This window comes from Amblyomma mixtum, chromosome 3 (genome assembly GCF_055824585.1).
Source record: "Amblyomma mixtum isolate Tamu chromosome 3, ASM5582458v1, whole genome shotgun sequence".
NCBI lineage: Eukaryota > Metazoa > Arthropoda > Arachnida > Ixodida > Ixodidae > Amblyomma > Amblyomma mixtum.
In genome coordinates, this window is record NC_143014.1 from 157,209,204 (window position 1) to 157,235,151 (window position 25,948).

The following is a 25,948-nucleotide window of genomic DNA, read 5'->3' on the forward strand; positions in this document are numbered from 1 at the left end:
CATGCGTGTGTGTGCGTGTGTGTGCATGTGCGCGCGCACGCGCGTGTGTGTGTGTGTGTGTGCGCGTGCGTGCGTGCATGTGTGTGTGTGCGTGCGTGCGTGCGTGCGTGCGTGTGTTCTCATGCATATCGCATTAGTGTGAATGACTCTGCATCAGTTTTCCGCCTATAGCCTGGTTTTAAACGAAACTGACTCTCTCGCATGCAAACGAAGCGAACTTACCTCTTCAACGCCATATTGACGTTTCCACTTTCGCATGTAAATGTTGTGGTTTATATCTCATGCGACTGTGGTAGAACCTGCAGTACTGTATTTATACTTTTGGATATTTTAATACGGCGGAAGCCCGCCGCGCTGACTTAGTGGTTGTGGCGTTCGCTTGCCGAACTCAAGGACGCAGGATGGAAAACGTGTCCACGGCAGCCACATTTGAACGCAGTTGAAAAGCAAAAACGCACGTGTGCTGTCGATCTCAGCGCGCGTAAAGAACTCGGGGTTGTCGAAACTAATCTGGAGCCTTCCACTATACGGTGTCTCTCATAGCCGAAAAACCACAAATCAGTACCAAATACAACGAGGTCAAGTCATGTGTGTGGAACCGACGCTGTGTATGTACTAGCAACTGCGAGCCAACACTGCGCGTTTTGGGGTACCGTTCTTCCGCTGCTCGATTCCGGCGCACTGCGTATAATGGGCAGAACCATCGACAAAAAAGAAAAAAACAGAAAATTTCTCCCTCGAGCACAGCATCTACTGTTCGTCAGGAAGACAGTCACGTCGTCACATGAAACCTCTTCCTCGGGAGAACATTTGCAACAATCATTCTTGCAAAAGAAAACGCAAAAGTTTTTTGCGAAGCGTCGCAACGCATTGGTAATTGGAAGCGGAATGGCACCGATATGGGTCGCCTGCTGCAAATATCGCCTCAGATGCCATCGCTCGGGGCCGCATAGTGGCGCTTCATCCCTACTGCACGTTCCCCATATCTGCAACGTGAGTGCAGTGTTTAACACTGCATCTGGCGTGTAATACACTTCGATCTTGCTCTTGAAGCGACGCAGAACAGTGTGTGGTGTGCCCATAGCGTGACAGCGCGACAGGACATGTACCGCATCCGCTGACTCCAAACTGAAGCGTCTGTTAGAGAAAGTGATGAAGAGCCTGAGGCGCAATGACAGCGTTGCCACAGCTTATTTATATTTTTTGTGAGCGGTACATTTCATTCCTTAGTTTACTCTGACGCGTTCAATCTAAATATCGTTACTCAAAAAGGCACAAATGTCGCACTATTCTTGTCCGTAGACTGCTTGTTCTCCTCTGTGCATTTCACCTTATCATAGTACGACAGCTATAGCCGTGACTACGCTCACTATAGCATGCTGGTGCCGCAACAGGTACGCTAGGCAGCACGTCTTTCCTCTGATTAAGTCGGCATTTTGGCGTTCATCATTGCGTCACCATTAATAATGTCATAAATCGGCAGACTTTCGCCGGGGCTTTTCGAGCGACACCCGAGTAGAGAGTATTGCCCATGGTTTAAAATACGCGAAGCATGCTCGGCCGTCTGAGGTTTTCGCGCCGTAACCAGCTATAGCAGGAGAGAGCCAGTGTCTACAGGGAGAGCACTGAAGATGCGCACCTCTTTGAGGAATCTTCCTCTTTGTTTGTCGAGACAAGCCGCATGAAGAACAGGCAGGCACGCTCCTGGCTGCTTACAGACATGAGGAAATAACGCATGGTCCAACCACAACATACGGACAAAAGGAGACCTTCAAACAACAGCGCACTTTCTAAACCGCAATTAGCGTGTCGGACCGGCGCAAACTGGTAGACAGAATGGAATTCTGGCTATTAGCCTGAGCTCTGTCCAGTTTGCATGGTTTTTTCCTGGACACGTCAAACTGATGCTGCGGTTTGAGAGTGTCCTACTTCTGAGACGGGCCGCGCTCGGGCGGAGTGCTTCCCGCGGCGTAAGACAATGTGACCAACTGTCTGATAAGAACGTAGCTTACAAAGTTTGTAAGCGACAGCCTGATCATGGTGCTTTGTGAACTCGGGGCTATCAAAGTCCGATACCACGTTGGTGCCACATTCCCATACATATGCCTGCATACAAAGTTCACTTGAGAGGGCATGTTTGAAGTTATAAAATTACAGTTGACCGCCTCTGATAATCTCCTTTTCTTCGACATTTTTATTCAGATGGCATTTGTCACTCAGCTGCTATTCCTTGAGATGCTCACGGAGGAAGTGAAATCGGAAAAGGAGGGTTTGAAAGCAAAACAAGCTACACGCCACGAATCTGCAGTCGCATTTGAAATCGCAGAAGTATTGTAGTGACGACTTAACGCAAATCTAGCCTTTTATGTCCGCCTTCTGAATTATGGCATGGGACAAAAAAGAGGCAGCTTAAACCTAGTGTTGTGCATTTCGCATCACCGCGAACAGCCGCGGACTAGGGGTATGGGCAAAAATGGTTTTTCAACCACCACATCGCCATAACCGCCATACCGATTAGGCAGCGATTACCTCTGTTTAAACGAGCTGCAATGAAGAGACCAAAAAACACGGGTACGCATCACACTTACAATCGAAAAACGAACGCGGTGTTTATCTTCAGTGTAAGAAAGAAACGAATAAAGAAAGCTTGCCAACTCAAATTTTAGGTGCTCCGGAACAGACTTTGCAGTCAGTAAGCCGCCATTTTTTATTTTTCTGCGGTTGTGACGACTCGTTTTTTTAACTTAAAGGAACCATTCACACTTTGCATATACACCTGGGTCGCTTCGTTTGGGTGGGATGTTGCATATACACCCTGCGCACCGCCTGTATAGGCAACGGGCATTCGCTAGGAGCCGCCGCGATCGCTAAGCAGCCAGTGCCACCCAGCGAGCGGCGGTGAGAGCACTGCAGGGCAGCTCCGGCGCAGCCGGCGTACACAAGACTGAGTAGCATATATCGCGAAACTGAAGGCATCGGAAGGGAAAGCGCGCGGATAATTGTTTTGACAGCACTGCATGGCTCAGAGTGTTGAATTCGGAGTTATTTTATCGTAGAAGAATTTTAAAACGGACCCGCGCTTTCTTGAATAAAGAAAAGTACAGTACATCATGTGAAGGAGCTAGTGCTGTCAGGCGCATCTGAGATCACAGCGAAATGCACGCCACCGACGATAAATGCGCCGCTGTGCTTCCTCACAATAAACACTTGTATTCTACGTACCTACAGATTTCGCTGCTTTTAGACTGTTTTAGCACAGCCACGCGGCCGGCCAGTACGGTAACGCGTGGCGGTTGCTATCGCTGCGCCGTGCTTGCCCGCATTTGTCGTGCGGTTTCATAGGCACCGTAGTTTGCGTATTTAACGTATGAGAGCGCTAAAACTCTTTACTGCCGACAACAAAATACTCGCGATGTCATGCGTCTGTAGTGCGGCAAGCAAAAAAAAAATGCGAGCATGGTGCAGCTCATTTGAGATGCGAGTGCCTGAAAAAACCTTCACAAATTTGGGGGAAAAGCAAAAAAAAATTCTTTTCATGGCCTAGATGAAGAGAAAAAAAATGCAAAATTTCCAAATCGAGCTATCTGCACAGTCTCACCTCCATACGCACTAAAAGTTGGTCTCAATTAACTGTTTGGGAGTGTCCCAAGCATTCTGAGCGGTCCACATAGTGAACAGGCTTTGTTGGAGACGGAGGAGCCCTCAGCCCCGCAGTACTCGGCTCCGAAGCACGGCGTCGAACTCCGTTATGGAGGAAACTGTACAGTAGGTTTATTTGTACTTATTTACAGTCGAGATATGACACAACAACATCCCGTTGAATACCCTTCGCATTCCCCAGATTCCAGACTGGGGAATAAAGTTCGGAAAACGATGTCCAATCAGGTGGGCAGTTGTGGACACTGGTGGTACCGCCAACGGCAGGTGGCGGTGCGGATGCTCTCCCGCGGCTCGGTCAATGGAGAGGGGAAACGCCAGTCCTTGAACACTGCCGTGTCGAATTCACCATTGTGGCAAGTTCAGTGCCTCCGTGGGAAAGGAACAGCACGCCGTTTCCCATCTGGTGGACAGGGAAACGGACACGTCATCGAAGGCTGTCGTGTCGACTTCAGCACTGTGGCAAGGTAGGTGCCTCCGTGGGAGAGGAATTGCACGCCGTTTCCCAGCAGGTGAACGAACGGCCTTGTACTCCCCCGCCTGGTGTCCGAAACGCGGGACCTCTGTCAATGTCGCAGCCGTCTTTCAAGTAACATCAACCGCTTGACCTTTCACAGTATCACTCCGTCCGGCCACCCTAGGGCAGACTCGGCCACCTGACGCCGCCGCCGTTGCCGCTGATTCCGCTACTGCTGCCGCCGACGCCAGTCCTCGCCGCAACTTTGTTGATGATGACTCATGTCTGCGAGGAATTCCTCCCACGTCCGTGTTCGCCGATCTTAACAGCCTTTATAGCAACCAACCACTGACCTCAGTCGCATGTCGGCAACTCCGAATTGCCCCATCGCCTGCGTCGTGTGAAAGAAACTGGTCGCAGTTCGGTAAAGTGCGTATACGAAGCTGCGCAACAGGCTTGCGCGAGAGTGCGTGAAAAAACTTGAGTGCGTGCACTCGAAACTCAACGGGGGAAAAGGCGCACAAGCAAGCATTTCCCTACCCACCACTGACGAGCTACACCGATGCAATGGTTTGCGTCGACTATATTCTACGCAATATGTCACCTTATTTTCCTGAAAAGGCATTGCAGCACATTTGTTTTAGTTCAAAAATGCGACTCTTTACTTATTTATGAGCTACAAAGCATAGAGTTTCTATATATCACCTAGAAGGGAAGCTGGCGCCACCGTCTATGCGAGTTCCTTAAAGGTGCACTAAAGAGGATTCCGAGCTTGTCGTTTTACCGCGGGAACTCGACCTTCACGCCCCGAGCATTCTAAGAAACTTCGAATTATTGTCCTGTGCGGCCTATTACCCTATTTAATCTAATTAGAGGTCCAGGCTCTAACCTTATTTTTTTTTTTTGAACTCACCTTCGAAAAGAGGAGTCAGCCAACGCGTGCAGCGCCTTTCAGCAAGCCGCGTGGCGTCTTTCCGCTCTGTCATCGGTGGAGTGATACGTAGCGATCGGCGAAAGCAAAGAGTCCACGCGTATTTTTATTTCGGTCGGCCTAATTTGCGGCTTGTAGTCTGCGACTGAAACTATTTATTCACGAAACCTAAAAAACAAAAAAGCGAAAGCGAAGCCGCCACGCCACTGGCTGAAAGGAACTCCACGCGTTGTCTGACTCCTTCTCTTTTCGAAGGTGAATTAAAAAAAAAAAAAGGCCGTAGCCGGCACGTTTAATTGGACTTGACAATAATTGAACTTTTTAAGAATGCTTGGAGAGTGTAGAAAGAGTTCCCGCTGTAAAAAGACGATTTCAGATTCCTCTTTAGTGCACCTTTAAAGGGCGCTTCATCCACCGTGGGAAAGCCGGGAAGACAGCGTATCGTACTTGGCTTGGCCCTAAAACATAACTACGACTGCAGAAATACAAATTTTCGCAAGTTATATATGCTGCAAGGAAGCGTTGTTTTAGAATCATATGTTTTGTAATAAAATCTGCTTACTGTACATTGGAGTAAATGAGCAGAGAAGCAGATAGGCATAAACGAGCGCTGAATTTGTCCATGGCGAGAGAGGGCTCTCTCGTCATGCCGCCAGATATAGTCAACCGTGGAAAACAATTTTTTACGTTTAACAAACACGCTTTTCGGAGCAAATATTCTTCCAAAAAATAATAACGCTTAAAATAGTACACTATAGAAATTTCCGTTTTCACATTGTGCAAAACAGAAACGTTTCGTTGCTGCAGTCTGCTATTGCGCGTTCGCGCCCCATGTCCGTCAATAGGCTATGGCTCGTGCCATGAGAAACTTGCCCCAGTCCTCGCTTTTCTAAGCCGTCGCGGTGGCTTAGTAGTTATGGTGCTGTACTGCTATCCCGAAAGACACCGGTTCGATCCCGGCCGCGGCTGTCGAATTTCTATGGAGGCAAAATTCTAGAGGTCCATGTGCTGTGCGATGTCAGCGCACGTTAAAGAACCCCAGGTGGTCCAAATTTCCGGAGCCCTTCACTACGGCGTCCCTCACAGCCTGAGTCCCTTTGGGACGTTAAACTCCCCACAAACCCACAAACCTTCGCTTTTCTTTGAGAAACTAGTTTGCACGCACTAAGTGCCGCTCTCGCCATGTCCTGGCGCTGCGCTTGCAGATTTGCAGATTTTGCCACGAAAAATATGAATAAAAAATGTTTGCTAATCTGACAACTCTGAGCAAAAGGACTGAAGCGACCAGCCCTTATAAGGGGTCGAGCCTCAGGGCTGAATGCCGCCTCGCGAGGCCTCAGCCACCCTGGGGGTGGTGTCTCGACATACCCGTCCATGGAGAACTGCCAGTAGCCCTTTTTGGAGACGGGTGCGTAGGTGATTCCTTCGATGTAGCGCTTGGCGTCCACGCCCCCAAAGAGGATCTCGCCTCCGTCCTCCTGGCTGGGCGTGCTGCTGAGGTACACCGAGAAGAGCGGCTCCGTGACCAGCTGCTGCTTGAGCATGTTGTCGAACGGCGGCACCAGGTTCTTCACTGATATTTCCGGGTAGCCGAGGCCCAAAATGCCGTCGAAGGTGACCACTTTGAAGATTTCTCCTGTGGTTTCGGTGATGTCGCCGAACAGCTGCCCCCTCACGCTCACACCGGCTATTTTATTTATTTATTCATTCATTTTTTAGGCAATACAAGTATTGCCCACGAGGCAAGACAAAATGAGACTATTGGTCTCCTGACTAGGTCTTGGCCTCGCCGGGCGCAGCAGAGGCAGTAGTACATAACATATCACCTTAAGCATACATCCTAATCACGATCGGATCAGATGATTATATAATTCTACATGCAATATACATACCCAGGTCATCCCAGGCTATGCCCAGGTCATCCCTGCTCAGCGTTCCCCGCACATGGGCGGACTCGTACCTCACCTTGAAGTCATTTCTCTTGTAGGTTGACGACTTGCTGCTGTCGTACTTACTGCGGCTGCCTGAGTAAATAATCGAAAACACAAAGTATAAATAGTACGTGCCGGTCCCAGCACACGGCACTCTTCAGGGGTGCCCGAGTGGCGTGCTCCGGCGGAAATGCCCACCAGCAGAAAAGAGTCATACTTCAGCAAAGCTCTAAAACCATTTATTGAAAATGAACCACTGATTGAGTACATGTGTTCTTGCTTGATTTGGGCACTACAGTAATTTATCTGATCGTGCAAATATTTATGCATGTTCGATAGAAATTAATTTGATCCATTATTAATTAGTGGGCTATAATTTTATATGTTCATCATGTGTAATGCTTCACCTGTCTTTGTGCTGAGTGTCGATTATAATTCACATCCGGACCTAAGGACAGCCATTAGCTATTGGGGCCAACAGTACCCTGCTTGCATTTTTGGCCCACATGCAATGTAAATATACTTTCTTCTTGTGCATTTGCTCTAGTAACTCAGGGTTTGAAAAGACTTGTAGCTGGGCATGCGCTTGCGCTGTGTCTTGCGTTCTGTGCTCCACAAAGCTCTACACTCGCATAGTCAGAGATGCGAGTGCCTGAAATAAACCTTTGAAGAAAAAAAAATGGGGAAAAGAACGTTCTTTTTCTCGTTTTTGTTTTCACGGTCCAGAAAAAGAAAAAAAAAACTACAAAATTTCCAAACAGAGTTATCTGCACAGTCTCACTTCCCCACGCAGTGTAAAAGTTTGTGTAAATGAGCTGCATGAGAGTGCGTCAAGCATCTGGAGCTGTCCACATGGTGGCAAGGTCTGTGTAGCAACCAACCGCGGACGTCAGTTGCATGTCGGCAACTCAGAATTCTCCTATATTGTCTGTGCCGTGTGAAAGAGTCTAGTCGTAGTTCGTTAAAGTGCGTATACGAAGCTGCGCTGCAGGCTTGCGCGAGAGTGCGTGCAAAAACTTGAGTACGTGCACTCGAATGTAAACGTGGGAAAAGGCGCACAAACAAGCATTTCCCCATCCACCAGTGACGAACCACACTGATGCAATGCTTTGCGTCGATTCTATTTTATGCAATATATGTCGCCATATTTTCCTGAAAAGGTTTTGCAGCACATTTGGTTTGGTTCAAAAATATCCCTATTTACTCATTTTTGAGTTACAAAGTAAATGTGCTAATGAGCTGCGCTTTAATTTCGAATTTTTCTGAAAAAAGCCTGAAAAAGAAAAGCGCTTTTTTTCTTTCGAGCATTCAAAATTTCTTGAAATTTTTCATCTCTATGCAGCTGTCGCTCTGTGGGCTCAAGTTGCGAAGTTTCGGCCACAAATAAGCAGAGCGCGAGCTTGGGGCGTTTCTGCGGATAGAAAACGGTACTGAAAGCAACGTGTGGTTGGTGGACATGAGGAGGACAGCAGTGAATGAAGGGAGTAATTGTACTTAATATCCGGCTCAGGTGAAAAGATCCCAAGTGATCAGGCAGTTGATTCCAGCTGAAAGCAGTTGACACCAGCTTCAGAAACTTCCTTAAATCAATTCGATCACTTAAGATATTTTCACCTGGGGCAATGTATCTTTGAAAGGAGCTGTACCGATTCAGTAGTAAAATAATGATGCTCTTTCAAACAAGACGAAAGAAGCCGTTCCGGTATGATCAGAAAATCTTACAAAGCTATATTTATTTTTATAATTTTCGAGCGCACGCCCAAACTTTTCCCGTGATTCATCTACCGCTACATACTTTATGTAGGAACAGGTTCCGCAGCAGAAGCGCCTTTCCCGTGTGCCGTTCGTTTCTGAAATCCTCATATACTGATTTTCAAAACGAACAGAGTTTCGGCAGAACTATGAGGACTTGTCCCCAAAATAAGTTAGTTCCGAATATTTTTTTTTTCTCCCAGAGGTTAGAGTGTCGCTTTTACAACAGCGCTTAGCGGTAGTAAGCCGGGTGGGTTTCATTTGGTTTCGCATCGCCAACAAAAAGCTCGCCACATATTCTCGGGTGACATATGGGGATTCAATATCAAGCAATCTGCACTCACGGCTTTGTTCTCCGGTAACCGACAAACGCTAATGTGTGGGATGCAACATTTGCCTTAAACAAGCATGATCAAGCGACTGTAGCTGTCAAACCGACTGCCGGCATGTGCAAGCCTGTGCAATATACAACGATGCGAAAACTCAACGGTTTGTGCTTAAAATCTGCAGCCTCAGCACTGAGAACACATCAGGACCCGCCGCCGCTATCAGACTGCAGCCGTTGGGGCTCGCGCGGTGGCGAGCATGTCCTGTGGCATATGTGCTCCTCGCCGCGAGTGGCGCCCCCGTCGGCGCCGGAGTTAGTTCGCCCGTTGCCTATAGGTACACTAAAAGGGAGGTATACTATACTGTAAAAAGGGAGGTATAGGTATACTAAAAGGTATACTGAAGGAGTCCTAGCGGTCTTTTTCAAAAGTCCGCTTGGGACGGCAGTTACCGCAGTCCAGGCGTCGGGACGGTCGACTTTCGCTGCTGCGATTTTTCGTTTTTTTGCAGTTTCTGCCAATTTCTTCCGCGTGCGGCCTTGTGAAAAGGGAGCACGTTCAAGACGAAGCAGCCATCGGGGAAATCACAAACCATATGCACTCGCCAATGTCGCGCTAGTGGCTGTTTAGTTGCTTCATGCTATATCGTCTTGTTTTTGCCAGCGCGCGCGATTTAAGAGCGCCGTCAGGCAATCCGAGCCTGTCTCAATTGCTTACCATGTTTAATTACGGCCAGCACGTGATCAAGTGGGCCCGGTTCAGGAGTTTGGCCTAACACGATGAGTTCACTGTTTAGCGGTTTCGATTCGACTGCATGAGTGCATATGCGTTTGTTATCGGGCACATATGATGGAGCCCGAATAAAATGTTTTCTTGGTTTAATAAGCGACTTTGTTGACACTTGAAACGAGAGGCACCGCCAAACGCGAGGCGTTTGCGACAGTAAAGCAGCAGGACTTAAAAAAACTGGGGTATGCTGGCCCCAAAGGCGTAAATTTGAACTACTTGCTGGATTCTACTGAAATTTTCAGGGTTCATGTATATTACCGCCACGTGAAAGGTTTTATTTTCTTCGAGCTTTTTTTACGCAACTGAGTGCACGTAACAAGAAAAACCGTCTATAAGAAAATACCACAAATTTTCTCATTTTTATGCAATACATAAGCCTAGAAAGCCCCTAACATTCAAGTGCGGAAATAATTTGCAATATTATGATAATCAAATATGAAATTTGTCAATTTTATATGCCAACTTCAATTCTGTCGCATAACTTCACTTCGGACACGTCACATATTTTAGTAGGAAAGCGATTAAATTTCTATAACATTAGCAGACTATTGCATTCCTCGCAAAATTTTGCTGCGGAAATTGTGCTCAGATAATATGTTGCCTCCGATCCGAATGATCGCTTTCTTAGATGGGTGGTTTAGGGCAAGAAGGCTGAACTAAAAAAAAAAAAGCCGAACACTTTCAAGCGGGTTATACTTTCGCAAAATCTAACAGCTGACAGAAAAAAAAAAGGAACAAAATCACCGGATTGCGAATATCGGAGCAAGTTTACCGTCCCCGAGGCAACGCTTTGGCTTCAGCAATAAAGGTCTCAGAGCAGGTCCACTTGGAGCCGTTTAAATTGCCCCATTGTGTCCACGAAGCTGCTGCAGCCAGTATACAACGAAGTCGTCACCTAGCGTTTATAAGCAAGAGCAGAAAGCGCAGTAGTGTCATGCAAGCGCAGTAATGTCATGCACTTTCGCGGTCAGTGTCGTTGTTAGCCTCAGGGAGTTATCGAAGGAAGCATGCGTGATTTCGAAATTATCGCGCAACACGTTACAAGGACACAAAAAGACAGTAGCCGCGCGAGCGCTGTGTCTCTTCGCTTTCCAGTGTTGCGCTTTAACATTGAAATCATGTTGCAACAACTTGTCCATACCTCCATGTAGATGTAACGTTGCGACGAGCTTTTTCGCTGGGTCAGAGTAGCAATGAGGTATGCCGCCTCCAAAAGAGAGGGAAGAAGAAAGGCGCCTAGCAGGCAGGCATTTCTTTTCAGAGCGAAAGCTCTGCCTCATGACTAGAGCTACAAAAGCAGGGCCATCGCTGAAGCCTTGACCTTGACTTTTATTACATAAATGAAATAAACATTGCCCCGACTGGGATTCCAACCCGCGGCGGCGCAAGCAGATCAGCTGCGCTGGCCACTGCACAAGAAACAACAGTATTCTACGGCCGCAGTTGATCACGCCTTGCATGAAGCTGCAACACACTCTCGCACTGTGTACTGCACATCGTCGTCTTCATCAACTTCCATCTGCTGCGCGAACAGATCAGATCACATCAGCTAAACCTCGATCAGAGCTCAACCTTAGTCTAATATTGCCGCCAGACATGCCGACGACTCAGGTAGTGCCGTTACCGTTGCACTACTCAGGTAGTGCACAGTATTCCGCTCACTTGCAATAGATTGGTTTGGTTTATTGGGGTGTAACGTCCCAAAGCAACTTAGGCTGTGAGGGACGCCGTAGTGAAGGGCTCCGTAAATTTCGACCACCTGGGGTTCTTTAACGTGCACTGACATCGCACAGCACACGGGCCTCTAGAATTTCTCCTCCATCGAAATTCGGCCGCCGCGGCCGGGATCGAACCCGCGTCTTTCGGGTCAGCAGCCGAGCACCGTAACCACTGAGCCACCGCGGCGGGGCTCACTTGCAATAGAGCGTACATTGGTCAAACCGGACGCTGTTTTAATGAGAGAGATAAGGAGCATTACAATCTTGTGAAAGAAGGTAAGAGTGGTCATCTTGCTATTCACTGTCGGGACTGAAAGTGTAAACCCATTTTTCGAAAAACTAAGTTTCTTGGGCGTGGAAAGGATCGGATGGAAAGAGAAATTATTGAGTAATGTCACATCAGAAAGGCAGGGGGTCAATGAGTCAGCACCGCTTCCTTGCCTCTTCTTGGTAATGAAATAGCGTTTTTGAACCATTGCGGTTGATTGCCACGAGGCGATAGCAGCGCTGTACTTAAGCTTTGCTTTTCTCAATAAAAATCAGTTGGAAGTGCAGCATCCGTCCTGTCGTATGTGTGTCTATTTCGTCACCGTATTTTCTTACTGCTACGTTTTTTCAAGGTGACTCGGCAAAGAAAAACCATGACCCAATTAGTTAAACACGTGCTTTCGCACGTCTGCTCGGTTTAACTACGTTAAAACCCTGCCACTTTTTTTTTTCCCGTAGCATAGAACAAGCAAAATTTAGTAGCATTATGCAAGTACTGTACTTGTAGCGCTATTTTAGAGTTGTAAGTTCGAACATTGCTACCAAAAAGAAAGAACTGAGCGAACGAGACACGGACGGCGAAGAGCAAAGAGAGGTTTCTGCGTTTGTGTGCATTTTTGCCTCTTCGCCGTCCCAATCTCGTTCGCGCAGTTCTTCGCATTTATATGAACCAACTAGCCCGACAAGCTCTACTATTGTTACCCTTTAAAACGAAGTTATGACAATAGGCGCGTAGTTCGCGTTTTAAACCAACGTTTGGCACATAACATGAACGTTATGTATTCATCTTTAACGACAGAACGATGCTTAAGTGAGAATTGTGACGTTCCTGCAAATTACACGGTTGCGTAACGTTATGCCATCGTTTTCTGCTGTCTGGGAGGCAACAATTGCGACAACGTGATGCGGAACATGCCCACCGCGAAAGGAAGAATTTTCTGATCTAGTCAAAATGTTCGCTGGTGTTTAACAACGCGAGCTAAAATTACGTAGCTGTACATTCAGGCCACAGTCAGTAGCGCTAAAATTCAGACGCTAAAGCCAGCTAACGGTCTTTACGTTCACTTCCTCTGACGTTCGTTTGTATACTCGTGCGCAGAGCACGAATACACTAGCGACGTGCGTTACAGGCATGCTGAACTCTGAGCCCGTTTTGCTCCTGTGCACAATTGTCTGCTCAAAGGAGAGCGAATAGCACAGCACGCAACCAAACAGGTGCGTCACCTATCCTCTGCGGGCTGGCACGTGCGGCAATGAGTCCATTGCGGCCTTCGGAGGCGCGATGGGCTCGTGCCACTACGAATGACGCAAATGGAAGCAACGCCTCGGTCTAAGAGCAGCAGTGAGGCGTCTTGCTCATGCGCGCGTGCCGAGTTTTAGAGAGCGCCGACCGGATTGGGACAAGAATAAATGTAAACGCAAGAAAAAGAATAGCCACCGCCTTCGCCTATCGATCGACATCGCGGCTGGTTGGCTTAGTTCCAGTCCTCGAAGTGCCCTTTCTTTCTTCCTTCATTTCTTTCTTTTTCTTTCTGGTCCCCTTTCTTGTCTTCTTATTTCTTTCTTTCTTTCTTTCTTTCTTTCTTTCTTTCTTTCTTTCTTTCTTTCTTTCTTTCTTTCTTTCTTTCTTTCTTTCTTTCTTTCGTCCTTTCTTCCTTTCTTTCTGTCTTTCTTTCTTTCCTTTTTTTGTTCTTTTTCACATATCAGTTAACAAAAGACCGCCTTGTCGCCGTACACTCATGATCGTGGTGGCAAGTCTGCCACGATGACTAAGCAGCTTTGCATAGCTTAGGGAATTCGGCTGCCAAGGGCGGGTTGTTGGGTTCGAAACCGGAACCGGCGGTAGCAGTTTGGTGGAGACGAAATGCAAAGAGGCACCAGTACCGAGATAGCGTTGGGTGGTTAGAAACTCCGGAGTCCTCCAGGACTACGGCGTGCCCAAGAGCCCATGTCCCGTCTTAGACACGAAAAAATCCATGGATTAGCATCGAGCTTAACAGGAGGTACTTGTAAAACCGAGTTGATATGCAGGGTTCAAAGTTTCTTTCAGGTTTGTATTTTTTTTAACGAACGATGCACTGTACACGTAAGTGATTTTTGCACGAAGGTTATGCAACCAGGCGGGCAAAAAGCAAGATGATAACTGTCGTCGTCATCATCTTAGTTAACTAAAAGTAAGTTACTAAACGTTTAAGTCACAACGGTCGGCGTGCACGTTGATATTGCAAACTTAGATGCAGCCGTATTACCAGAGTGCTCCATTTGGCAGAGTTCTCATGGCACGCAAGTGTTGCGTAATTGCACATGCAAGGCCGTAGCAATCGACGCTAAACTCTTTCCCTAAGTGGCGCAGGTACAGCGAGACGCCTTTCAGCCGTTTCGTAAGCCGGAAGCAAAATGGCGACACCTAAACGCTTAATCTCTTGCTCCAGGCCATTGCCAGAAGAAATGGAAAGCGCAACACCTGCATCACAATGGGAATAAACTTGCCCCGATCGTCACCGCCTTGAATGCGCAAATTGAAGCTCTGGAGAGAAATCTCTCTTAACACGGGCGTCCAACGAGTATTCTGACAAATGGAACAACTTTGGAATACGACCACCCCCAATTTTCCAACATAAGTAGGCGCTTACTGCAGTAACTATACTCGAGGACAGCTTTCTGTGGCTAGGCAGTGGAAGCTATATACGAGAACGCGCCGCCATCTTAAACGCCCATCTCTCTCCCTCGTGAGCGCGTGATAAGAGCGCACTTGTGCAAGCCTCACGCCTCGCCTTCGTAGCTTCCACTGCATAGCCACAGAAAGCTGTCCCCGAGTACAGAAACGTTTATCAATTGATTTAGCTTATTAGCAAAATGATGACAACAGTTTCCTCGCATTTTGTGTTCGCTTGGCTTGTGTTCATTAGGCCTGAAGTGCAGGGGCACCTAATAGCGAGTTTTAGAACAAGAGAACCCACTCGGTTAGGAGGATAAAGTCCTCCTGTTCTAAAGTTCTCCATTTAGCCGCGCGTTGGTGGAGCTCTCGCTACTGAGACGTGACTGCTATGCCGGGCCTTCCCCGGCCGAGTGAAGGAACGTTCATCTCTCCACGCCTGAGCGACACTGCATGCATGCTTCTCCCAAGGGACAGAATCGAGGGCCTTAATTTAGAAGCAACACGCAATTAAGCGAAAAACTACAGAGAATTTTTACTACATTCCAATCAGTGCGAAATCACGGATTCGTGCTACATATAGAAGACGATGAGCGGGCGGTGCCAGGTCAGCTGCGGACACGAAAGAGACGATTTTGCTCGGATCAGAACCACCGGAGCCGCCGCGGTGGCTCAGTGGCTATGGTGCTCGGCTGCTGGCCCGAAAGACGCGGGTTCGATCCCGGCCGCGGCGGCTGAATTTCTTTGGAGGAGAAATTCGAGGCCCGTGTACTGTGCGATGTCAGTGCACGTTAAAGAACCCCAGGTGGTCGAAATTTCCGGAGCCCTCCACTACGGCGTCTCTCATAGCCTTAGTCGCTTTGGGACGTTAAACCCCATAAACCAACCAACCAAGAACCACCGGATTAGTGCCACTTAGAAGATGGTGCATCTGGGCAGTCTTTAGGGAACATACCCTTTACACCTGTTGAAGGACGATTAAGTTCTTTAAGTCGTTTAAACAAAGTAGGTGTAGCGCTGTCACAGCCACAGGAAGTTGGCTTAATTGCTGTGGCAGCTAAATCATCCGCGGTAATCTTTCAAATCGTTTAAAAAAATTGATTTTTATGTTTCCCGACCACGTGGGACTTTTTTTAAACTGCACCGAAATCCAAGTATACAAGGGGGTTTGTGCGCTTCGCCTCCATCGAAACGCGACCATCGCGATCGGATTCGCGCCCACGACTTTGCTGTCAGAATGCCATAGCCACTGAACTCGTTATCAAATCTAGGCAACACACGTCTGAGGACACAGTCACATTGCGCATGCAGCAGCAAGCTACCTGCAAAAACAGTCTTCTCTCCTAATAAAAATAGCAGGCTGGTCGTCCTCATAGTCGAGCCAGAGGTGCCGCTTTTCTTCCAAGCAAATAGAGCGAAGCACATCCCTATGCGTGCTGCGCGTGAACTGCGACGTGCTTGAAACGCCGCCAGCTGTTAAGCATGCGTTCAGGTCAGTCATCTCCGCTCTATCTACCGCAGTGTAAAATTAACACTCACATCCACGTTCTGACACTGGAACACATGAAAAACTCGCACAGCGCACAGGCGGATGCGTCACACTTTGTTTTCTTCCTTTTTTCGCATTAAAATTTTCAAACGCACCTCTGAGCTGCGTTCTCAAGTAACTTGCCGAGCTTTGGATACCTCTATGATCGCTTAATTTATTCCTCATATCTACACGGCACGTACAAAAGGGTCAAGACCATCGAACGCTGGAGCCGCTCCGTCTCACGTGCTAAAGTAAAGCACGTCTGCTCGTACGAGAATGTACGCACGATCACCAAAACTGCACAAAGCAAGACGCTTAAGTACTCACGGTACTTTTCTTTTCACCCTGAAAAGCAAGGGTTATAGGGAGCGGGTTGCACATTTTGGGGGAAGCTTCTGAAGCTAAGGTTTTTAAAAGCATACGCTTGCTGTTGGTTGCTTGTTCCAAGTCTGTAACGCTTGCCAGCCAGGTCGTTTGACAGATCACTCACTCACTCACTCACTCACTCACTCACTCACTCACTCACTCACTCACTCACTCACTCACTCACTCACTCACTCAGTCGCTCGCTCACTCACTCACTCACTTATTCACTCACTCAATCACTCACTAATTACTCGTTCAGTCACTCACTCGCCCACTCACTCGCTCGCTCACTCACTCACTCTCACTCACTCACTAATTTACTCGCTCGGTCACTCACTCACTCAATCACTCGCTCGCTCAGTCACTCACTTTCACTCACTCACCCACTCACTCACTCGCTCGCTCACTCACTCACTCTCACTTACTCACTCACTAACTCTCACTCACTCGCTCACTCATTTCCTCACTCTCACTCACTCACTCATCTACTCACTCGCTCACTCACTCTAAAATGCATGCACATAATCAAGAAGTAAAAATTTAGGCGTGGTCAATTGGATTAATGCGGAGGAAATTCGATAGCATTCGTCTTTCAGTGTAGAAGAGTGCGGTGAGGGGCTAGTTGGTACGACATTATGAGAACAATTCTCTTGTCCAGTCCTTTTTGCGCAGTTTTATTTGTTCTCATAATGTCTTTCAGTGGCTGATCTCTTATAATTCCTATTATAATTCAATTGACGCTATCCCGATCCTCACTCCCTTGTCTTTCATTCTCCAATCTATTCCAACTCTGATTCTAGTCCAATTTCGACTGCGTAACTACGCGAAATGTGTCACACTGATAGATCACGGCTAGTCCTAATACCACGACCGGCTCACCGGAGCTGTTTGAACCACAGCCAGCGATGAGGGTTGTGAGACCCAGGTTGCTTTTCGCGGCCAATGCGGGAAGGAATAGCTCCAGCAAGCCTCAGTTTTGCACAGACAGCGGGAGGCTGCCTATTTTGCACGGCCTGCTGTTGTCAGAGTAATTTTCTTCTTAGTCACTGTCGTCTTTGGTGAGTCATTCTTCCTCTCTCCTGCAAGTGTAGAGGGGCGGGAAGAGGGGGATGGCTGGAGGTGGAGAAAGTGAAATATCCCTAAATATCACCTGCCACGGTTCACACAAACGCCGAAGCCGGATAACTTTCGCCTTTATGACCCTCCTAACGCTACCGCATTGAAACGAGCATCGAACAATACCTATAATAAAGCAAAATCACCTTCGCCACCAAAACATTCGAAGGCAACCGTCTCAAGTACTTCATGACGCATTCGAGCATGTGAACAACGAATGTGTACTCAAAGCAAGCTCTTACTACTTTCTGGCTAGTTACCTAGCTGTATTGGAGCGCCTTCAGAAAGAGACAGACCACTATAATATCTACCAGTGGATCGGTGCATTGTGCGCACTTCATGGAAATTATCTAGTCGTCTGGGCTCGTTTCAAGCGCAGACCAATCTAGGAGGATCTCACACTGTGCGCTTAGCCTCAGAGATGGAAAGCTCTCCAGGCAACGCGGCTGCTTCTGTGGTTCTTGCGCAGCGCAGGTCTCGACTTAGTGTTGTAATTAGGTGCATTTTTTAGTGGTTACATAACTATATTCCCATCTCTCTTCGACCCACATCGTCACCCATCATAACCTTTTTTCTTCTTATCTCACCCTTCTCTAGTGCAGAGCAGCAGGCCAGAAGATGATCTTTAGGCCTCTCTGCTTTTCTCTCATAATAAACCTCTCTCTCTCAAAGCTAAAGAAAATGGCGGTCTGAAGTATCTTGTCACAGGAGACGAGCTGGTAAATCGATACCAACTGTGTTCTCGGGCCATAGAGGGCTAACCGTGGAGCATTACATGCCCTTGGGACTCACTGCGAACAGCGATTCGTACAGCGACCTGCTCGAGGACCACCTGAAACCTGCAATCAAGTGGAAACGCCGCGGTTTGCTGAGTTCTGGTGTCCTGATGCAGTTCGATAATGCATGGCCGCACAGAACTGGTGCTATTACGGAGAATATCACTATTCTCCTCTTGGAGTGGAACCCAGAGTAATCCCACGACGTAGCGCCTAAAGATTGCCAGGTTCTCCGGCCTCCTAAAAGGTAACTTCAATGGCTTTTCGGACACTTTCAGTTGATAGCCACATCAGATTCCTTGGAGTTGTCTCTCTCCGCCACAACAAACCGTTTTTCAAAATGCCGAGCTGAACAATCTTGAAACAGCGGAAACAGCAAACCGAAAGCGAAGCTCAGCCCGAGGCCAGGCATCACGACCCAAAGCGATGACGACCCAAACGTTACTAGAGAAATACTCGTAAGCATGTCGATAGGCTGAAGTAGCAACTGAAAATAATGCCTCTTCATAACATGCATGCGACCACATAATACAAGCTCCAAAATTTTGTTAGTGAAGCTAGGAGCGGGTGACATGCGGAGGATACTTTTGAAATCGAAAATGCGACCTTTCCCGCAGAAATCACCTGAACTAAGGCCGCTGTAATGGCAGGCTTCGAAATCTATTTGCGCTGGAATAAGACGTCGCATGGCTGTCAAACGTCGTTGAAGAGATAAAGAACGAGAGGAAAACTTGTAGTGTAAGTTTACTTAGAATATGGTAACCTTAAAAATCATTCGCAGCTGGTGAAGGAGACGTCCGGTGGAAGAAAGTTCAGCACGCACGATGAGGCGTACGAAGCGGTGCACGCTTGGCTGCAGGGTCTACCTGGTCTTTTTTTTTTTTTTTCTTCCAGAATGAAAACATGGATGGAGCGGTGACGCACCGGCGCTGAACGTGCTACGTACTGTGTTAAAATTATATTTTTCGGCCTCATTTTGCTTTTATTTTTTCTTTCAAATAATATTTATTAAGCTCACTCTTTCCCTGCCCCTAGTACAAAGAAGGAGTTGTTCAATAGTAACCTGCAATAGAACTTATCGAGTCACGTTCTTTTCAGCTGTGCGGCCAACAAGGAACTTTATATATACAAGATGTTTGACGTAACTTGAACCAAGGATTTAAAAAAGGTGGCGCACCGGAACTGGGTGGAACCAATGACATATTGTTTCCCTTCGTACGGCGCTCCTCAGAGTATAGTCTTATAATTCTACGTAATTAGTTAATTAGCTGTGATATTATGCAAATTTTCTAATATTCACTTTACGGTTTTTACCAGTTTTTTGTAGCGGCGTGCCTCCTGCTTGCTCCTTTTTCCGACATTTAAAGGACGCCCGCAAAATATTAAAAAAAAGAAGTGACTCGCTCATGCGCTGCTATATTCCAGCGCTCCCAACCGTGTTTCGGACTAACGAAACGCGCACGCTGACCGTGCCCAAGTGAGCGGCCGACACCCAGTCCGACGGGTGCAAAATGACAAAAATAAAAACAAAAACGAAGGCGACCTTCAAATACTCGGCTTCACTATTTTTCCTTCCATTTTTGTTTCGTCTATGCGATGGCTCAATAGAGGCTCTGTCTGAATCAGCTGTCGATGACCTGCCTATCACTTATCACAGATCAATGTTCAGGAAGAATGTGCTGATGCACTTTCAAGGCTATGCTGAAGGCGGCGTCGGCTGCTCACTTCGAGACGATGAGCGCGCACTCTTCGTTCACTCAAGAGGCGCTTGACAGCGCTACAATACGGTAGCGCAAGAACGCAGTCACGTGATTTTCTTTTCTTTTCATATTTCGCGGGCTTTCTTTATGCTGTAAAAAGGACCACGTAGATGATCTGTCGCTACAAAACACTGGATCGGTTGTTTCGCAACCCCCTCTACAACTTAACGAAACGCACGTGATTCTGAAGTTACATGTAAAATTTTTGCATAATAGTATAAGCTAACTAATAAAGCTGAATTAAAAAAATAGTTTAAGAAGCGCCACATGGCGGGAAACAATATGACGTTTATTTCACCAAGCTCCGGTGCGACACTAATTTTAATCCTTGGTTCAAGTTACCTGAAACACCCTGTCTCTTTCTTGACAAATAAAGCGCGACATAAAACCCTTCGGGACTTTTTTAAGTGGATATTATCAACTTGAACACACCCAAAGCAGTAGGTTCCCACTTACGAGAAGCAGAAATTCAACTTAATCACGCGAGACATCGAACTGAGAAGTCCTTGTCGAACTGGTCCTGTTAGCTGATACATCCTGCTAGATACAAAAGGAAATAGGTTAGCCTCGTTATCAGCAGGAATGTGACTAGAGGGGTCGGAAGCCTATACTCGGTACATCCGAGTGCATCTGTACCGTCCGGAGTGCAAGGGTTATATGCCGGGCGCTCAAACAGAGCGCTAGCAACAGCAACAGCGAAAAAGAGCTGTCAACCCTTCTTTTTATCGTGCCTTTTTATCTTCTTGAGAAGGGTTCTCAACAAGGGCGTAGGTACGCTCTGTGGAGTTGCGTGATCGGAGCTTGTTGACACGATGTGTCAACGCATCAACCAGGGGCCGTCACTCAAAAGGTGAAACTCCTGGCCTTCCTCATGTGCACACGATAGGCAGCGACCTCAACGAAGGGTCCCACGCACTCAAAAGTGAGATAAAACGCACCTCACAACGTATTTTCTCTTTGTTTTTTTCGTTGGTCAGACCCCAAAAGAAGACTGTCGTGGAGGCACACGCGTCATGTTGCCGCATGGTCTCGTGTCCAACGTCCATCGCTTTGGAAGCGCAGAACTTTCGCTGTAGGACAGACAGCGGCGACCGCCCTCCCCGCAACATGCACTGCGGCCGTCCTCCGTTTCGGCGCGATTTTTCAACCTTTCCCTAGGTTTCCAAAATACCTACAAAGCTCCCCGCTAGTGGCATTTCGTCAAGCTTTCATGCGTAAATATCAACTGGAATGCATTCGTAGCATTCGGACTAACCGGCAACAATTAGTGCTCGTAACGAGTGTCCATCTCCTTTCTTTGTCTGGGATACTTTAGGGTATACCATCCTTCGGCCCCGTGCCTTCCGTATTTATATTAGTGATTTACCACTTAACATATGAAAGAAGCCGGCAGTCACTCTGACTCTCACATGTATATCTTAACAAGCCTTTCATTTCCCTACCCTTGCCTGCTTACCACCAGACACACCGGGTGTTTCAGCGAACACTTTCAAAAATTCCTTAAAATATGAAGGCCGATAGAGAAAGAAAATATTGTCAGGAATAAACTTTCAGCAGCAGCGGACGGTAGTTAGTATGAAATTCCATTTAAGTAGTTTTAAGTATAACCACGACAAAGTTTAATAAACAGAGTCTTGTATAAAGTACCTTGTAAACCTAACAGACAGTCGTAAAACATTAAGCAGTGTATTTTCCATGAGTTCTTCTATAAATCGTTCGACGACGTCATCATGACAATAGGGTTGCCAGAAAGATGCCTACACTCTCCATCCTCCCTGGCCTGTACAGCTGCGCGCCTGTCGACGTTTTTGTTTGCACTGCTAGGGACTGGAACAGATTACCCAACGACGTCGCGCTCACTCCGATCCATCAATTTTCGAGTTATCAACTCACCAAATATTTTGCAGAATAACACAGCCCGCATGCGATACCCCCACCACTAATGGCTCCTGCCTGGTGTTAATAAATCCATAACGAAATTTAATTATTGATGAATCTTCACGTTGTATAGCAACGCTGTGGTCTGTGAGGCCCACCGTAATGGACGGCTGCGCGTTGTTCCAGACCCCGCAAGGTTTTTAAACCTCAGTGAGTACAGGGGCGTTTTTGCAATCCACCGCCACCTAAATGCAACCTTAGCAACCGCGACTGGCCCTGTGACCTCCGGCTCAGCAACCTAGCTCATCTTGTCCCCGTCCTCGTCTTTTCGCGCTGCTTCCTATACTCCTATAGAATGTTAACAGCAGCACAGACAGAGGGGCACATCTTGTGTCCTATCTTAGTTCTTGCCGCAATTGTGCACCGCGATTTGACCAGACTGTGATTCTTGGCAAAAGCAGAAACGAACACGCCCGGCTGGCTTTGAAAGCCTACCACGTAAAGGGAAAAGCAGTAGTGTGTATTAGTGATACGTCCGTAGCTCTGTACGCGGCTGAAATAAATTTTTTGCGCTCACGTCTGCGTTAACAGCCCTTGGCATGACTGTTGCGGTTCCAGGTGGCGTTTGAGCATGCGTGGTCAGATGTATAAGTATGCGTTCTTAAGAAGAATAAACCAGTTGTTAGTAGCGCCTGTGTGTGTCTCTGTGTCTTTTCGTTGTGGATCGTCCCGTGTTTGCTCAACCTTCCCCTTAACAGTGACATGTACCAACTAGGCCCAATCGAAGTTTAGTCATCTTGTTCACTTAATGGAATGGAATCAGGAAAACTACCGAGTTTGCTTTGCCTCCAGTGTATCCAGGCGGTTGAAAAGCGCGTGCGAAAAGAAATGCACCATCTGTCGTAAAACTTCCGAGAACAACGCGCCCTGCCAGCAAAACGGCTGCTTACTTTGCTATAGAGCGAGTTCGGAAATGAGAGCAAAATTCCTCCCCGTTGTTCTTAAAGACGAGTTGCGCACACATAAAAGACAGACACGGGAAGAACGTAGGAGGACGGAAAGAGCGCAAACTATCAACTGGAGTTATTAACAGCACTGAGGCTTTTATAGGCAATGCGCACACGTGCCTAGAAAAGGGGGAAACGAGAGAAGGAAGACAAATCGAGCCTTGGCACAGGTCAACAGAAGACGCGCTGGAAGTTCTTTTCCGCATTATACAGCATTATACGAGGTCTGTTAGAAAAGTATCCGACCTTTTGCCGAAGAAAAAAAACTGGCATAACTGGAGCGTTGGAAACCTAATCACCTTCAAAGTAGTCCCCTTGGGACTCTACATACTTCTCCCAGTGGTGCTGCCATTGTTGGAAGTATTCCGAAAAGGCCCCTTTCGGAATGGAGTTTAGCTCAGCTGTCGTTGCAGCCATAATGTCCTCTCTTGTCTGAAATCGCACTCCTTTCAATGGCCTCTGGATTTTGGGAAACAGCCAGAAGTCACAGGAGGCCATATCAGGAGAGTAAGGAGTCTGTTGAACTACAGCAGACTGGTTTTTAGCGAAAAAAGTGTGAATTTAGTGCGAGGAATGTGCAGGAGCATTGTCATGATGGATGCGCCAATTTCCTGTTGACCTCAACTTCGGCCTCTTGCGCCGCACAGCACCACGCAGGCGACGGAGGACATCCCTGTATTATTCTTTTGGTCAATGTTTACTTTGTGGGGTGCGTACGCGTGGTGTGCCACACAGAGGGAGTCAAAGAAAGCAGTCAGCATCACTCTGACATTGCTGCGCACTTGGCGGGCCTTCTTGGTCTTGGTGACGTGGAATGCTGCCATTGTGACGACTGGGATTTGGTTTCCGGGTCGTAGCTGTACACCCAAGACTCGTCACCAGCGATAATGGTGTTGATGAAGTCGGGGTCACTGTTCCAGCATATCCTGTGAGACTTCAACACGAAGCTGCTTTTGCTCCACCGTGAGCAGCTTCGGCGAGAATTTCGCCGCATCTTTCTCCATGGCCAAATTTTCGGTGATAATGGAATGTGCAGAAAAATTAGTGATGTCCACCTCTTCCACAATTTCTCGGATAGTCACACGATGGTCCCGCGTCACCACAGCGTTCACTTCGGCAATGACTAGGGCATTTCGGCATGTTGATGGCCGATCGGAGCGTGGCTCTCTCTGCACCGATGTGCGGCCGTCTTTAAACCAATTGTACCGCTGCTTAATCTGTGTGCTGCTCATAGCATTGTCACCGAAAGCCGTCTGAATATTCCGAATGGTTTCCACTTGGCTGTCGCCTAGTTTCTGGCAAAATTTGATGCATTAGCGCTGCTCCTGTAGCTCCGCCATTTTCCATGCAATAAAAAACCGACGAGAGCACTGCGCACTGCCTCACTCAAACGCTGCGTGCCAGTGACTGGTGCTATCGGCAGGCGAGAAAAAATTTTGTGCATGCGCACGAAGGCTCAAGGTAGACTGGTGCAAGCGTGCTTGTTTCAAATCCATCAGGTGTTCGTAAAAAAAAAAAATAAAGTCGGATACTTTTCTAACAGACCTCGTACAGCTCTGGATGTTACATTACGTCAGATGTCTGTTGACCGCTTTGCGCAAGAATTGCCTAATCATGTATTTTCTTATTAATATCACACTATTGTTTATGTAAAATCCTGATTCACACTTGTAATTATGCACTTTCCTACTATTTTATCTATATGTTCCATCCTCTGTACCACTCCTGCAATGTCCCAATTCATGGGATAGCAGTATTTGTAAATAAAATAAATAAAATTACAGAAGTTTCACTGATACAGTTATCGCCTTTTCGCTTGATGTGGTACGCTTCTGAAAGCTCACACGCTACTTGCCTGTGCTCCTGCCCAGAATCTTAATGCTCTTGAGCCGTGGCTCACACCCTGTACATCCAACACAATGACCGGGCAAATTCTCTCCTTCTCTAGTCCGAATTGACCGAGCATGCTCCCCGGCGCGTTAATTCACGCAGCGTCCTGTCTGGCCGACATACACGCGTCCACACTTGAGTGGGATTTCATACAACGCGCCAGGGGCACATTTCACAAAAGTTTCGGCATGTTTTGTATTGCATCCGATTCGTTACAAAACATGCTGAAACTTGTGAAGAAGTTTCGGCATGTTTCGGATTCACTTCGGATTCGGATTTCGGATTCACTTCTGGTTTTTATTAGACACCCTGGTCCATGGAGCCCTGGTCCCAGTGGGCAAGCAAAGCGCTTCGTAGCCACATTTTGTCTGGCATCTCGAATTGATCTTGAAAATAATTTCTCGCGAATCGCACGCTACTGTCCAAAGCCACGAAAGCCAATACGTCTGTACTATCGTTTGCTAATGCGTTTGCTGCTTTCGCCAAATTCGCCCCTTGCGCACATAGCATTCCTCATTCAGTGTGCTGGATTTTATCCAAGGCCTGTATGGACGAGCGCTCAATAGATGGCTGTAGCTGCGTGGCGCGAACATCGGCACGTAGGCCCGTCTACCGCGCCGTTATCTCCCATGATGTATCGCTCTTTTCTAGGAATGAAAGCGGCACGGATGGTTGCCAAGGATGCTATCGCCGTACTCCTATGCAGCACTGTAAAGTTAGCGGTGGATCGTCGTCATTGAAATGGAATTAACCACACGATGATGCGGCTAGTCCCTTACCCCCAACCCAACCCTTCTCCCAACCCCGCGAAGAATACGGCAAAGAATTCGAAAGCCTCTCCCACAAGTTTTATGCGTTAGCAATATAGTCCTCATTCGGCGAAAAAGCCACGGTCTGCTTGAGTGCTTTGTGCGTGTGCGTGCGTGCGCGCGCGGGTGTGCGCGGGTGTGCCTCTACCCACCCACCCAGTGCAGCACCGTAAAGGAAAAGCGACGATGAAATCACATTCAAAGGTTTAGTAGGAAGGCGATCAACGCACAAGCGAAATGCACTACCAATACTCCTAACGCAGATTTGTCGCATCAGACAATATGATTGCCTGTGCTTTTCTTTTTTAACGATTTCTTTTAACAGTTGTCT

General features: G+C 47.5%; 1 protein-coding gene across 1 annotated transcript in view; it reads right to left on the minus strand.

The window, feature by feature from the left end:
• Positions 1-925: 925 nt before the first annotated feature.
• Positions 926-25,948, minus strand: part of LOC149352476 (lysosomal aspartic protease-like) — a 36,463-nt gene continuing 11,440 nt past the window's right edge. Inside the window, exons 2-4 of the mRNA XM_089575698.1 lie at positions 6,938-7,069; positions 6,414-6,681; positions 926-986 (exon numbers count right to left, since the gene is read on the minus strand). Coding sequence (XP_089431824.1) covers positions 926-986; positions 6,414-6,681; positions 6,938-7,069 — 461 coding nt within the window. The remainder of the gene's footprint in view (positions 987-6,413; positions 6,682-6,937; positions 7,070-25,948) is intronic.